The 14946-nt window shown below is 36.5% G+C and overlaps 1 protein-coding gene across 1 annotated transcript in view; it reads left to right on the top strand.

Annotated features, from left to right (window-relative positions):
• FRY (FRY microtubule binding protein) overlaps positions 1 to 14946 on the top strand; it is a gene marked incomplete at its 3' end in the record, with an annotated part of 132062 nt that overhangs the window by 67322 nt on the left and 49794 nt on the right. Inside the window, exons 14-20 of the mRNA XM_010172653.1 lie at positions 521 to 607; positions 1785 to 1956; positions 3066 to 3198; positions 6794 to 6901; positions 11023 to 11278; positions 12398 to 12580; positions 13473 to 13559. Coding sequence (XP_010170955.1) covers positions 521 to 607; positions 1785 to 1956; positions 3066 to 3198; positions 6794 to 6901; positions 11023 to 11278; positions 12398 to 12580; positions 13473 to 13559 — 1026 coding nt within the window. The remainder of the gene's footprint in view (positions 1 to 520; positions 608 to 1784; positions 1957 to 3065; positions 3199 to 6793; positions 6902 to 11022; positions 11279 to 12397; positions 12581 to 13472; positions 13560 to 14946) is intronic.

Below are 14946 nucleotides of genomic sequence, written 5' to 3'. Positions count from 1 at the left end.
CAGCAGGTAGTTGACACATCTAGGTTTCATGTGTTCAAATAGGAATTGCTAAAATAAACTAACCTTCAGTGCTGCAATTTTCATCTCTTTTTATTATTTAAATTCAGAAAACATTCCCATTGAGCACAGCACTTAAGCACATACTTAAAGTCTCTGTATAGGAGTGAATTAAACAGATGCTTAAAATCTTCTGTGAACTGTGCCATCTGTGAACAAGCTCCTTTTACATAAAATACTATGTTAGTACCATAATTACCACAGTTTAAATGAAATAATTAAAAGCTTTCTTTCCAAAATGGATAATTTTTTATTTAAATGCTATACATTTTTTAATTTATCAACATACAGTGGTGTTGAAAGATTAGATCTGATAATATATTCTGCATACTTCTGAGAACCTGTTTTTCTGTACATTTAAATAAATCTTCATTAAACTGTTTTTTAACATTCTGTTGCCTTAAAGAAAGTAAGTAGTAAAAGTGAGCAGCCTAATGATATGGAGTATTTTTACTATTTTTAGGAACGTTTAGATTTTGCAATGAAAGAAATTATCTTTGACTTCCTTTGTGTTGGAAAACCAGCAAAAGCTTTCAGTCTCAACCCTGAGGTATGATATTCATCTGCATTTTTTGAGTTAGTTTATGTTTTATTGTGCTACATTTACTTTCTCGTTATATTCTAAGCATACTTTCACCTTTGTTCAGTTTTCAGGCCAAATCTTGAACTTTTTATTGGTAAAATACATCTTTGGACTTTGATCTGTGAAATGTCTCATTGTCTATGCCGATCTCGTTTCCTCAGTGAAGATTATCAAAAATTATGTAGTGCAAATGTATAAAACAAAAAGATAAATAAAACTACAGATCACAGTATCTCCTTATCACTCTGCTATTCTTCTATGCAATGCCTTATCGCTCTGCTGTTATATGCAGTGCCTTAAACTATTTTAGTATAAAAATAAATTTTCTGTAACAATTTCAATTGCAGTATTGACTGAGGAAGGTCCTGCAAAGGACATTGTGTATTTGCATTGCATGAAGCCAAGCTCATAGTGAATGGATGTAATCCTTAGCTTCTTGGTGAATCAGCACCTAAACCATTACTGTTCCTCAACAACATAAATCCAGAAACAATGAAATAATAAGACTATGTAATCTATGTAAATGTGCCTCTGGGAGACTGTAAGTAGGACAGCCTCTGAGTTTTTGGAATATATTCCTGGGAAATTTAAACATTCTGGTCTTTCAGTCATTGCAACACAAAGCCTGCAAGTTTTCCTCTGGTGAATTCCCTGAAGATATTCAGGTCACTGAGCCTCATCTTCCTGATGTTTTCACATTCCAGTTTCAGCACTGAGCACCATTCCAGACTTCTCACACAGTGTTGTCAACGCTGGAGCCTTACGAGACAGTTACTGATTTTTTTCTATAATGACCACATAGGATATTTGTGTTTAACTGAAGGCCTGGTTAAGATGGATTTGCCCATTATTACTAAACTCAAGGTCAAATCCACTTGTTTTGTCCTGAAGATAAAGAGTTAATGTACTAATGAAAATACGTAAAAATAAAGTCTTGAGGAGAGGTAGTAATGTTGTTCACCTCATGGTGAAGGTATGAATTCACAATTTGTTTCATGAGCATTTTTTGTAAGATATAGTCAATGTATTGGAGATATGGAAAAAATGCTGGAAAGTACCTACTCAAAATTTCAAAGTGATTGAAGAATATGAGTAGAATATGATTATCTGATTATTATACTCATTCATCTTCTGAACTTTACAGAGAATGAATATTGGTCTGAGAGCTTTCTTGGTAATTGCTGACAGCTTGCAGCAAAAAGATGGTGAACCTCCAATGCCAGTGACTGGAGCTGTCCTTCCCTCTGGAAACACTCTCAGAGTGAAGAAAACGTATTTGAGCAAAACTCTTACAGAGGAGGAAGCTAAAATGATAGGTCAGTAAGAGAATGGATAATATAGAAACTTGGATGAGAATGAATCTGAAAAAGTCTTCAGTACCTTAGCAGAATAATTTACTATTGTTAAGTATTCAATTGATTTCTTTATTATAAATATTTACATCATTGTTCTTTCTAATGAAATATGTGGTTTAGTTTGACAAACACTGGGGTTTTTTTCCTACTTTGAGGAAAAATCCTCAGTGGTGCTACACAAGAAATAGCAACCCTGTGTTCTGGAGTATTAACTATACAGATAGTTAAGAATTAGCTTCTTTCAGTGCAGAATAGCTGTGCTTATTAATGGATATTCATCTTACTAGAAATAGTGACTGTGCTCAGAAAATGTGCCAGCTTTGAAACCCAGCAGTTTCCTTTACTACCCTCACTTTTAATTGCTATATCTCACACCAAGTGAAACTTTAAAAATGGCAGAAACTTTTAAATGTAAAATAAAGCTGAACTGAAAAGACTAGAAAATAGATGATTAAAAATGCATTGTTCAGTGTCAGTATAGAAATTTAATTAAGAAAATTAAAATTTTAGCCTTTGATGAATATAGAAAAAGAGTTAATTCACATTTTATTTTTAAAGTATTTTATGTCCATCAGGTGCTGTAAAGCCGTATGTCTGATATTGTTTTTCACATAAAATGTCATGCCATTATTTTCCATACCAAATAAATTTTAGGAGAGCTCATTCAGATTTTTTTTCTCTGACTGTAGTTTTTAATCCTTGCTACTGTATCAGAGCTTTTACTTCTGTCATTAAAAGTCACAAAATCTGTTGTATAACTTGAAAAATGCTGCGGCTTCATTGGACTATGTAGGGACTTGTTTTGACTAGGTATTTTTAAATTCTTTTCTTCAGGAAAAATATGTGTATATATGTATCTCTTAGGCTATTTTTACATACGATAGCATTCGTTTGGAGAGTGCAACATATTCCATCCGGGAATCAGGATATCGTTACTGGTGGAATATGCTATCTCATGAGGAAAATGTTTTTCTTAATTCGTGCAGCACAGCATGAATAAGCAGCTTTCTTTTTCAAAGTATGTGTATCTATAAATATCCGAAATTATACATAAATGCTTATTATTGTAGGTATGTCATTATATTATTCTCAAGTAAGAAAAGCCGTGGACAACATACTCAGACATCTTGACAAGGAAGTGGGGCGGTGCATGATGCTAACCAACGTACAGATGCTTAACAAAGAACCTGAAGACATGATTACGTGAGTGCTAAAGAACAGTAAATCTCATAAAATACTGAGATGTAATTTCAGAACTTTTTATCTGTTTTTCTTTTTCTCCATCATGAGTCATCAGAGAAACAGCAAGAAACAGGAACTCATAGCTTAATTAGTATATGCTTTGAAAAACTGTTTATGACTAGTTGATTGTACTTCTTTGCCATGTTGCAGTGTTTGGAATTGAACTGATGCTCTTGTTGTAGCCAAAATCAGTTATGAATCCCATGAATGTTCAGATGGTAGAAGCTGAAAGCCCAGAGTGGAAAACCTGTGAGCCTACTCAGAACACTGTTTCAGGCTATATTTGCATCACTGAACTTCAACATGAATGCAAAAAATTCTGTAAATCCTTCCTAATAATAACCTTTAACAACTACCGTTGCTCTTCATGCATGTAATAAAAATCAAATCTTAATTAAAAACCCAGGTGATTTTGTGACAGGAGTCTTGGATTTAAGCAGTACCTCACTGGAACAGAATCAAACCAGTACCTCTCAAGCGATGTTGAACAGCAGCATATTACACTCTCATCCAAAATTATTAATGAGGGAAGTTTCCCGGAGAGAGCTCTAGTGAGGTGGATATCTAGTAGACTTCAGAGCCACAGAGACATAATTTGATACACGCAGAGCACGGATTGTAGAGATCCCTACTCTCCTCTATGTAAGGAGACTTGGCATATCTTTCCTGTTAGAGGGGTGTACATGGTAGTTACACTAGAAGAGAAGCAAACCCTGGAAAAAAGTTTGAGGTGTAATGAAAAGGACATTGGTCTCTTCAAGTTTGTTTTTTTCATATACTGTCAAAAAAAGGGACAACTTGGTAAAAATACTCTGAGTGGTAGATAGACTGCAATGACTGGCAAAATTCAACTATGTTTTATGGCTGATGTAGTCTTTATGTTATAATGTCTTTCCTCTGTAAAAACCTTGAGCACTTAGATAAGAAGGGTACTTAACTTTAGCTATAAATGTCTTTTCTATGGTTTCTCAGCATTTATCTACATTTATCTGTATTTTAAACTTGCTGCTTTTGTCATATTTACATATAGTTAATGTTATTGTACAAACTGAATATCATTCATAATGATATTTTTAATAACAAATAAAATAAGGATCAGAGGGAAGTAGCTAGGCAATGAATAGTCATAACAGTTTAAACTATACAGATTCTGAAATTTTCTTTGGCAATGTTAGATATGCTTCTGTATTTAATGACTGATCCTTTAAGCATTTATTGTCAAAATAGTAAATGCCACTCTGATGATTCTTACTAAAATCCTGACTAAGGAGTATCCTTTGCATCCTCCACTGGGATATGAATTTCAACACTGGTTACAATTACTTTCCAACATCTAGTCAGAACAGGGCATCCATTTTTCTAACATACAAATCTATTCCTGCAAGTACTTCAAAGATTTTTGCTGACAATACCGAACTAAAATCTGATTCTGCTGGTATGGAAACACAAGCTTCCAGGTGAGGACAGCTGCTGGTGTGTTCATCCAGAGCTCATCCTGTTGGATCCTGAGTCAGCCAGAGACAGCTGTGGAGTCCTGTGAGGTGCTCCGTTGCCAGACACTTTGCATGCTGTGCCTGGTAGCTCAGATAAGTTGGGAACTTGAGCCTCAGATTTGGATCTTCTGCTGCTACTCTTCTCAGCGGCTGATAAGCCACAAAGCACCCACAGATTTTATATTTATAATTACTCATTTGCCTTCATAACAGTTTCCTCTCAGGCTATTAAATTACTTGCCTCCATTTTAAGTGCACAAACTGTTCACCCTTACTGGGGATCGATAATAAAGAAACTCCGCAAAGTTCGCAAGATTCAGCAAGGAGGATTCATTGGGTTGCCTGCAGATAAAATTACTGATAGCACTTTACTGTTCAGACCTATAGCAATATAGTATTTTGCAGTAGTTATTAATGGAACAGTATTTGCATTAGCAATAAGAGTTCAGAGTTTATAACCAAGTTCTCAGATGAAATGCTGTATTTTAGTCTTTTTCACGTCACTTGCTGACACCTTTCAATTTCTATCTGTTAGGATACAGGTGCAATGAGATAGAGATAATTCATTGTGAAAATAGTTTCCCCTTATTTTACAATTTAAATCAGTAGATTAAAATATCATCATATCATTTTATTAATGTAATACATATTCAAGCTGAAAAGTATGTAAGCCTAGTGTCAGTTTATGCCTTTTCTGTACCCACTATTTCAGTGAATGCTCAGTGTAACTCTATACATCTTCTCGTGAGATGATGTTATGTTCAGGCTTTCTCTGTGACTGAACACAGAAGTAACGTGGGTGTCCAAATGCAGTGTCCTCTGTTGGGTAGAGAGGCAGAGTAATGTAGTAAGCAAGGCATTGAACTGGAGCACAGCAAAACTAAGTTCATTTTCTGAATTTCAGTGTGCTGTTGAGTAGCTTACAATACTTCTTAGTGTCTCTCCATTCTTTTCTAGTTAAATCAGAAGCATATAAAGCAGGAAGTCTTTCTCTGCATGTTTATAGTAGGGTCCCTGAATAGGACCTTGCTCTTTTGATTACTCCAAAGCATATTACAGGCTGATAATTAGAAGTATTGGGCGAAAGACTGTACAGTTTGAAATGCTGTTATGCCATTTCCTCTAAAACTCAGTCATCAAATAATAGATCATTAAAAATGAGCAAATAAAAAAACACATTTGGAGGTCTGTCTGAAGGACTTCTTTAATTTATATTCTTACAAAAAAAAAAGGAAAAGAGTCAGAAAACAGCTGCATCTGTTGTGAAAATAATCAGTAGCTGAAACTTGAGTTACTTTTAGAAGACTTAAGGACTCCCAGCCTAGTTTTTGATTCATCCTGAACTTTAGACTCAGCCACTTTCCCAGGCTGTTAGGGAGCAGCTGAGCCATTCCAGATTAGATTAGCCTTGGGGCTACTAAAATGTGTTTTAGCTGATAGTGGTTGCTGAAGGGCTGCTATCTCAGGCAAGGATCAACAGAAACTCTCTGGCCATATATCTACCTCTACATTATGCTTCTTTTTCAGTGTAACAATGCATGGTGTGCAATTTCCACAGATCTGTTGCCCTATTGAGGGCAACTGTCTGGATCTTCAGTCTTGTTATTTGGGCTTCTTACGTATCTGCTATTTGCTTTATACAGCTGGTGTAGTATAGCTGTACTGTCATGGGGAACACCTCAGCTTTTTCCTCATTGCCTCATCTGAAGCTTGCATCATGCAAATACTGATCTTGATGGAGGAACTCTCCTGCATTATAACTCCATCTTGATATACCTGCCAGATCCCCTCAGAGAGAAACAAATGAGTTAGTAATAATTGATTTTCCAGGCATTGTATAGATACAATGCATGAAAAATGTCAAAATCAAAACCATTTATTCAATGGAAACATTTATTCATGTTTCCTTCTTACTTCATTTGTAGGGTCTAGCTTTCTGTTCAGATGTTCTTACTAGGCCTCTGGCCATCCATTATGTCCAGCCCTTTCCTGAAAAACTGTAAGTGGATCTTTTAACCCTGTTACTTCTTAAGCTTAATCAAAATTCTATTTTAATTTTTCAGCGGTGAGAGAAAACCAAAAATTGATCTGTTCAGAACATGTGTTGCTGCTATTCCTCGATTGCTTCCTGATGGAATGTCAAAACTTGAGTTGATTGACTTGCTGGCAAGGTAAGCTGTTCAAGCATTACGTGATTGCTCAAGGGGAGCAGAATGAAAAACTGAGCCACAGAGTGCATACCTGTTTCTTAGACAAAACCATATGCTTATAAATAGTAATCTGATATTAATGGGTAAGACACAGAAATCCTAGCATCTTTTTACAGGTATTGTATTATATTATAGACTCTTCATTTTGTAAGAAAGTAGATAGGTCATCCAGAACTCTTTTCCATGAGTATGTAGGTTACGTGATATTTACTATTCTTCATGACATTCACCATTTATTGCCTTTTTTTTTAACCATCACAGCATTCTAATTAACAGGAGAGAACATCTTTTCTGTGTAGTGGAAAAATGTGGAGATACTTGTTCAATTTTGATTTATGATTCCCAGCCATCTGTTTGATGAAACAGAATGTGCTAGATGTGGTGTCTTTCCAAATACTTCTAAAATTTATAATAATTATTTTGATTACTTTTTTTTTTACTATAGGACAGGAAATAAAGAAAATTATAAGTTTGAATTTCATATCCTCCCTGCTTCAGGTCCATTGAATTTATCTAGGTAGACTTCACTGAAAAAGGTGGTCTGCAACACAGGACTGCTAAAACAGTTTAGGTTTCAGGACGTCAGATCAGTGACTTCCTGCAAATAATTATTATAATAGGTACTGGTCAGTACAGAAAAGTTTGTTATAGTTCAGTTCTAGTACAGAAGTCAAAGATTCCAGCATGTGTTATTTATGTAAATGGATTATGGTGGTAAATCGATCCATGAGGCCCTTGCAGCGCATTGCTGTCAGGTAACTGTGACAAAGCAATCTTTCCCACTCTGTTCTTGCTTTTGAAACATCTGGAATGACAGGTGTGGGAGTCAGAGGATTACATGCAAAAGCAGTTTTTTCTGCTCTGTGAGCACCCAGCTCCCAGTGATGTGCTAAAACAGTGAAACAATTAATTCTGCTAGCAGTAAAGAGTGCAGACAGCCAAACAAGCCAAAACTGCAGCCAAGGGTAGGTGTGCTGTGGTGCTTGGCTAGCGTGATTTCCTTGTGTTTACATCCTCTGCTATAAATCACTTGTGGGTTGTTTTAAATCATTACATTATCAAATTATACAGACACCATATTAAATACTAACATCAATTCTGCTTAAGGGAAATGAAAAAGGGTATGTTTTCCGTTAATCCAATATTTTAACTGGCTTTATGTCCTTAGTAATGGCCTTAACTGAGCTGGTAGAAAGCACATATCCATTCTGACCACAGCTCTTCAATCACAAAGGATTGTCCAGGTCAGTCCCATCACTACTCTTAAGAAAGTTTGGAGACTACTGTGGATTTCTTCATAAACTGGTGCTTCCCTCCTTAAATGTCACAGCTTCATCAGTTGTGATTCTTTAGCCACAATCAGTTTGTAAGCGTTTCTTGGATAATTTCCACCTGGAACAATGCAAGCAGTAGGTCTGCTGGGTTGTCTGACTCTGACTGTGAGAAGAAGTGACACATCAAGAAATGCTGAGAACAGCATCTCTAGAGCAACTTTACAATTACATGCTCAGCCTTTCCTCAACAAGGGATGCTGAGAACAGCATCTCTAGAGCAACTTTAGAAGCAATTACATGCTCAGCCTTTCCTCAACAAGGAGACCTTTGGGAAGCTGTTCTCATCTCCTACATGTACTCATGCTGCAGCATCTTTGAGACATTAATACTGTTTTAAATCAGATGCTCAAGTATAAGCAAGGAAACACAATTTAGGTAAAAGTAAGTGGATGCATAATAGGTTGGAAATCAGTTCACAGACAATTCATGGAATCCACCCAATCCACCACAAGAAAATATATAGCATGGTTTTGAAATAACTGTGTAGGGTCTCATTATTGCAGAGCAGGATCACAAACTGGACACAAAAAAAGAGTAATGTTCCCATCAAAAGGCGAGCCTTATTCATGTATAAATAGAAATAAGTCTAAAAGATTTTTGAAAAAGTTATTCTGGTCTAATCAGCTTGATTTGGAGAACAACGTCCAAGCTGGGGCATTGCAGTTGAAGAAGAGACCGACCAGAGAACAAGAGAAAGAAAGATCAGTGGGTTGAAAAAATGACATCTAATTAATCTGGGACAGCATGGACTGAAAACAGTCTACAGAAATATAGCTTCAGAGAATAAAGTAATAAACTGTTTAAGGAATTAATACCTGGCCTAATCTTAATCTAAGTCCCCCGACTACCCCAGCACCAGAGCTGCTTCTACGTTCTCTATACTATGCCATGTTTATTTGGGCCCAGATTGAATACTTCTCCCAATTATGAAAAAGTAGTCCCAGGAGGTAAGTCTTTGCTGTACTAGAGAACATTGCTTTACAATACTGTGTCTTTTCTGGATCAGAGACTAAAATCAATGCAAGGCTAAAAAACGTTGAAGAGGTGAGGTTTCAGCTCCTCTCTGTTTTCGAAAAGAACTTGAGAAGCTGTTCTGCCAGGGATTTGTGTGGGGCTGTGTTTTCAGGATGGAAAGCTGTTAAATATTTTCTTTCCACTAAAGATAAAATAACATCTTTGGGTTAATGGGTTATTTTATTCACAGTTTGGTTTAAATTTTTTGTCCTCACAACAGATGTGTCGTTTGGCTTTTTCCAGGAGTCTGTAACTCAGCAGCTAGTCTTTCTTCCAGGACAGCTGTATTTGAATTACAAGCCATAAAGCAGATGTCAATTATATACTGTACCTTTTGCCCTTTCACTGGCCACTGAAATAATTCATTAAAAATTCCCGAGTAGGTCTTAAATTTAACTAACTCAAGTGCAAACAAACTAACATTTGATAGGTTCCTCAAGCTTCCTGTCATATAGTGGTAATACACAGATGCATTCTTACGCTTAATTTGAATTTAATCTCATTTGATAATGCCGTTGCACAGTAACTTGGGCTGAGAGATGTATGTCTTTTGTATCCTATTTTCTGTTGTTACTTTGTGGCATTGTGGAAGTAATTTCATGGATGACTTAATCATAGTCTCAGGGGTTTTGCTTGTTTTTCTGGTTTTGGCATTCCAAAGAGGAGACAAAAATGGGCCATTCTTAGCAAAACAAAATGCTGCGTTTCCAAATTTATGCAGAAAGTCATGTGGTTATTAAAGTGTAACAGTTATTTTTGGAGTCATAGTCACCAAGGGTGAAGTTTCATGGCATTCACTTTCCTTTGACTTAACTGAAATGTCCCCTACCTCCCAATTAGGCAACTATAATGAACCAAATTTGTTATGAGCCACATTTCATCCTACACTTCCAACTGAATGGAATTTGGTTCCACTCCATTTGGCTTCTTTGGGGTTTTTTTCCTTAGCTTTCTGTCTGTTTCTTTATAATGCATCCTCATTTTCAACTATGTAGATTAAATGTAGAAAAAATACTTTGAAAATGAGTTCTAACACACTACAGAAAATTACAGTCTCATGGGTAATAAAAACAAAATACATCATAACAGCAATGAACCAAAAACTGCAGAACACACTGATCTGAATTTACTTTTTTCTGCCAAGCTACCAACACAGAAGTGGTTTGATAATTTTTATGTCAAAAGAAAGTATAAAGAATTTTTATGTTGAAAACAGCTTCAGCATGAAACAAATACAGAACAAAATAAAATTTGGAAATGGGATCTACAATTGCACCATCTTTCAGAAGGACTTTGGGGGTGTCCGATGTGTTTTTAAAAGTATGGAAAGTCCTGAAGCTCTTTTTCCCATTTACCTATCCTAGTTGCTGAAAACATTAAGCTCTTTTTAAATTCAAATGCTTCTTTTTATTTCTTTTGAAGATTTGCTTTCAGTAACTGCAGTTTGCTTCTTGGCTAAAGGTTCATTTTAACTGTTAGGAGTGGAACCAGGAGTTCTCTGGGATCCATTAATATGTTCAGGTGCTGCTGTAGCAAGAATTACAGTATAAAAACAGGTTAAAGATGTTGATTGTGGTCAGTAATAATGAAACTCTGATAGCATCATTGAAATTTACATTGTCACTGGGAATTTTCCATCAGTGTTAATTTACCAAATTTACCGAGAAACATGTGCTCCTTCCACACTAAATGCTCCTTAGACTTTTATCACCTGACATTCACTTTTACTTACAGGCTCTCTATCCATATGGATGATGAACTTCGGCACATTGCACAGAATTCTCTTCAGGGTCTACTTGTTGACTTTGTTGACTGGCGGGAGGATGTACTCTTTGGTTTTACTAATTTTCTGCTACGTGAAGTGAATGATATGCATCATACCCTTCTTGATACTTCACTGAAGTTGCTGCTACAGTTGCTTACACAATGGAAGCTTGTAATACACACTCCAGGAAAAGCTTCTGAACAGGCAAAAACCAGATCTGCAGAGGTATGAAATCAAGAGATCTGGGTACTAACATTTGTGCTAATTGAAGGCAGAAGTTATGTTCCTTGGTATTTCTGTGGTTTATGTATTTTGTATTTGCTCACCTGAGAAGAATTCACTACGTAAGTTTTTTTAAGGTAATTATTTCAGCTGTCTTTTGAGGACAGCTACGTCCTTGTGTAACACAGCAGATGTTGTTGTTGTTGAGCAACATAAGTGAATGCATGTCAAACTGAAATACGCAAGTCAACAAAAGCACATAAAGTGAAATATGTGTATGTAGACGAACAGAAGAACGTGTTCCCAGAGCTGAAACTGATGGATAATGTTAGTGGGAACACTGAGAAGACTGAAGTAGATCTTCCCTTCCCATAGCCATTTCATTTGGTTGATTTAAAAATGCTGGAGAACTCAGTTATTTCTACAGCCTGCTGTCTCCATGTGTTAAAAGCAGTGCTGGGAACTGAACAGCTTTGCTCCTGCTCGTCCCATCTGCATTGTCCCACAGATAATTTCACTATGAGAGATGATTTTTGTGCTTCTTATCTCCTAGCCCAATCACATTGGAAGTTTTTTTCCCTTGGACAAGCATGATGTCTGCTTTATATTGTAGAGGACCATTAATTAATAGGTAATAATAGTATTACAAAAAATGTAGAAAAGGGAAAGCCTTACATATTTTTCACTAAATATTGTTACACTTCGCTGATGAGCTGAGGTTCTAGAGGCCACCTAGCAGGATAAGGTGTCAGGATAAGGTGTTGCTTGCTACAGGATCAAAGAAGGACCTGAGGACCTGCTATCTAGAGTAGAAAAAGTGTGAAGTCTTCACAGTCTAACTTACCCATTCATTTTTTTAGTGGAGGATGAAACAAAGCAGCTAGTTGAATTGCACATTAGAGGGAGGGGTTTGGCCAAAGGATTCTGCTCATGTATTGGTTTTCTGGAACAAGGTAACTTAAAGCAAAAAAAACTTAGTTGGTTGAGAGAATGCTGTCAGTTTTTCAGCATTTATATGGCCTCTGCATTTTGTTTATATATCCTTGTTAAATAGAATATTTCTCTGAGACCTGGTTTTTGAACATCATCACTCCATTTTTCCCCCCTTGCACTGTCCTGCAGTTGATACCAAATGGATCCAGTCACAGGATACAGTCTGAAAGAAGCCCCTATTCTAATGTACTACATGCAGTCGAAGGATTTGCACTGGTTCTGCTGTGTAGTTTCCAGGTTGCTACACGTAAACTAGCTGTTTTAATCCTCAGAGAGATCCGTGCTTTATTCCTGGCCCTTGGCCAGGCAGAGGTATGATTTTCCTTTTTTGGAACTCTGAATTAAAATTTTCCAAAGATAAAGCTCAAAACTGCTAGTACAGTTACCTTTAACATAATTGCTGAAGTGTAGCAGGTATGCATTTAGTTTATAAAAAAGCATTTGGCTTGAGCGTACCATTTCTGTTTGCCTTAACACTGCAAACCTTTCTGTGTACTCAACAATGTAACATTAATAATATGTGACCTGTACAAGAATTTGAAGAGAAACATGTACAGCAACTTAATATTTTCTCTTGGCATTATGTGAATGTAAAAGACACCATAAAACCTTTTTTTTACTACATAGATCATTTTTTGTATTGTCAGGATTATAAATTTGCATTGGAAATGAAACTCATTCCTGTAGCATGCCATTTTTAAAAAAAACACAGCATAAGACACATTTGAGATTATTCAGATACATTTTTCTTGTATTGTAAAGACTTCTAACTCTTTTTTATGGGTATAGAAATACAGAGAGTCAAGTTGTGTGTTGGCAGTCACAGCTCAGTGAGCCATCTAAACGCCTAAGAACACAAATATGTGTGTTCATGGCAAAGGAATGCTTTAATAAACATTAAACTAATTTTTCAGTCTTTTGATACCAGCTATCCAAAGTCATTTGCTATTTTCTGATATGTGCTTTTGTTCGGTAAGCATTGAGCTAGAACCACAAATTAACTTCATTTCAGACCACAGTCTGGACTTGGTTCTGAGATTCGTATGAAAATGACAACACACATCCATCATGACCAATGAATTTTTTTAGCCATTTTAGATTCATGTCGTAATTTTGGGGTGTTTCTATTTCATGTAACAGAAAAATAAAAAGGGAAATAATTTGGTGAGGAGAGCAGTTAACTTGTGTTCTCTGTGTGATGCAGGATGATGACAGGCCTATGATTGATGTCATGGATCAGTTGAGTTCTTCTATTCTTGAAAGTTTTATTCATGTGGCTGTTTCAGATTCAGTAAGTACTGTTTTACTGTTACTGCTAGTATTTACAAATACCAAACATGAAATACTAAAAATAGAACTGGTAGAAACCAAAGAAATCATACAGTTTTAAGACTCCAGCCATCTACTCCAGAGCTCCAAGGTTCCACAATGTCCCAGACAATCCGTTCCATGAAAATAATCATACTATGGATATAGAAGATACTACAGACAGAAAATAAAATTATAACAAAATTTTTAATCAAAATTACCAAATTCTGGACCTGCATCCAAAAGAGCAGTTGTAAAAGTCTTATTGTTAGCACCACCTAATAGTTGGGGCACTTGGAAGTCACTCACTGCCATCACCTCTTCCAGAGGGGAGTTATCTTTTGCTCCCTTGCATGCTTGGAAGTGGCCCTGCCTACAAACCTAAGCCTGAGCTCTAGGGTAATTCACAGCTGGGGTGAATCTGTTTTCATTCTCTCATGTGCCTCATACATAGGGCAACTTGTTTTGTTTACTATCTTAGAGATTAGTGCCCTTATCCAGAGAGTAGAAACTGGGGCACTTTTCAGCCTGATTAAGTGTAAAGTAACAATCAGTCCTTGCCACGTGAGTGCCCTTTCCTGGGGCAGGAAGGGAACATCGAACTGATGGTGAAGACGGGCCATTGTGCTGCAGAAAATAGGAAAGTTGGTGGATCAGAAACTGAGCAAGCAAGGGACGTTCTGACTCTGTAAACCAGGAATTCTAGGAAATTCAGCTGAAATAACAGCATCTGGCTTGGAATGTTGCTGTATCTATAGGTGAAGATTTTGATTTTGTGTTTTATTTCTATGCATTAATAATATAGCAAAGCAAATGTGTTGCCTATGTACCCAGTTTCTGACAAAAACAACAGAGAGTGGTAATTTCTCATAGAATCATGGAATGGTTTGGGTTGGAAGGGACCTTTCAAGGTCATCCAATCCAACCCCCCTGCAGGGAGCAAGAGCATCTTCAACTAGATCAGGTTGCTCAGAGCCCCGTCCAGCCTGACCTTGAATGTTTCCATGGATGGGGCTTCTACCACCTCTCTGGGCAACCTGTGTCAGCGTTCCACCACACTCATTGTAAAAAATCTGCCTTAGATCTAGTCTGTATCTACCCTCTTTTAGTTTAAAATCATTTAATGATTACTTTTGTAGCAGTGGATGCAGGATGCAGGCAACTGTTTCATCCTGTTTGAGGTTTGGTAAGTGAATAATAAGGATGCCAAAATACATGTGTTTTAAGTTTTCCTTCCATAAAGTTGTTTTCTTAAGGCAAAATTTAAATTATAGTAGAGAAATGGTTTGATGATATGAGAACACTACTTGCCACTGAAAGTAGCAGGATTTAAAGTGGATTAAAACTGCTTAAGCACCTGCTTCAGCCAC

The sequence above is a fragment of the Antrostomus carolinensis genome, unplaced genomic scaffold (assembly GCF_000700745.2).
Source record: "Antrostomus carolinensis isolate BGI_N321 unplaced genomic scaffold, ASM70074v2 scaffold16207, whole genome shotgun sequence".
Lineage (NCBI taxonomy): Eukaryota > Metazoa > Chordata > Aves > Caprimulgiformes > Caprimulgidae > Antrostomus > Antrostomus carolinensis.
Note: the sequence above shows the minus strand (reverse complement) of the source record. Positions and strands in the feature narration are given on the sequence as shown.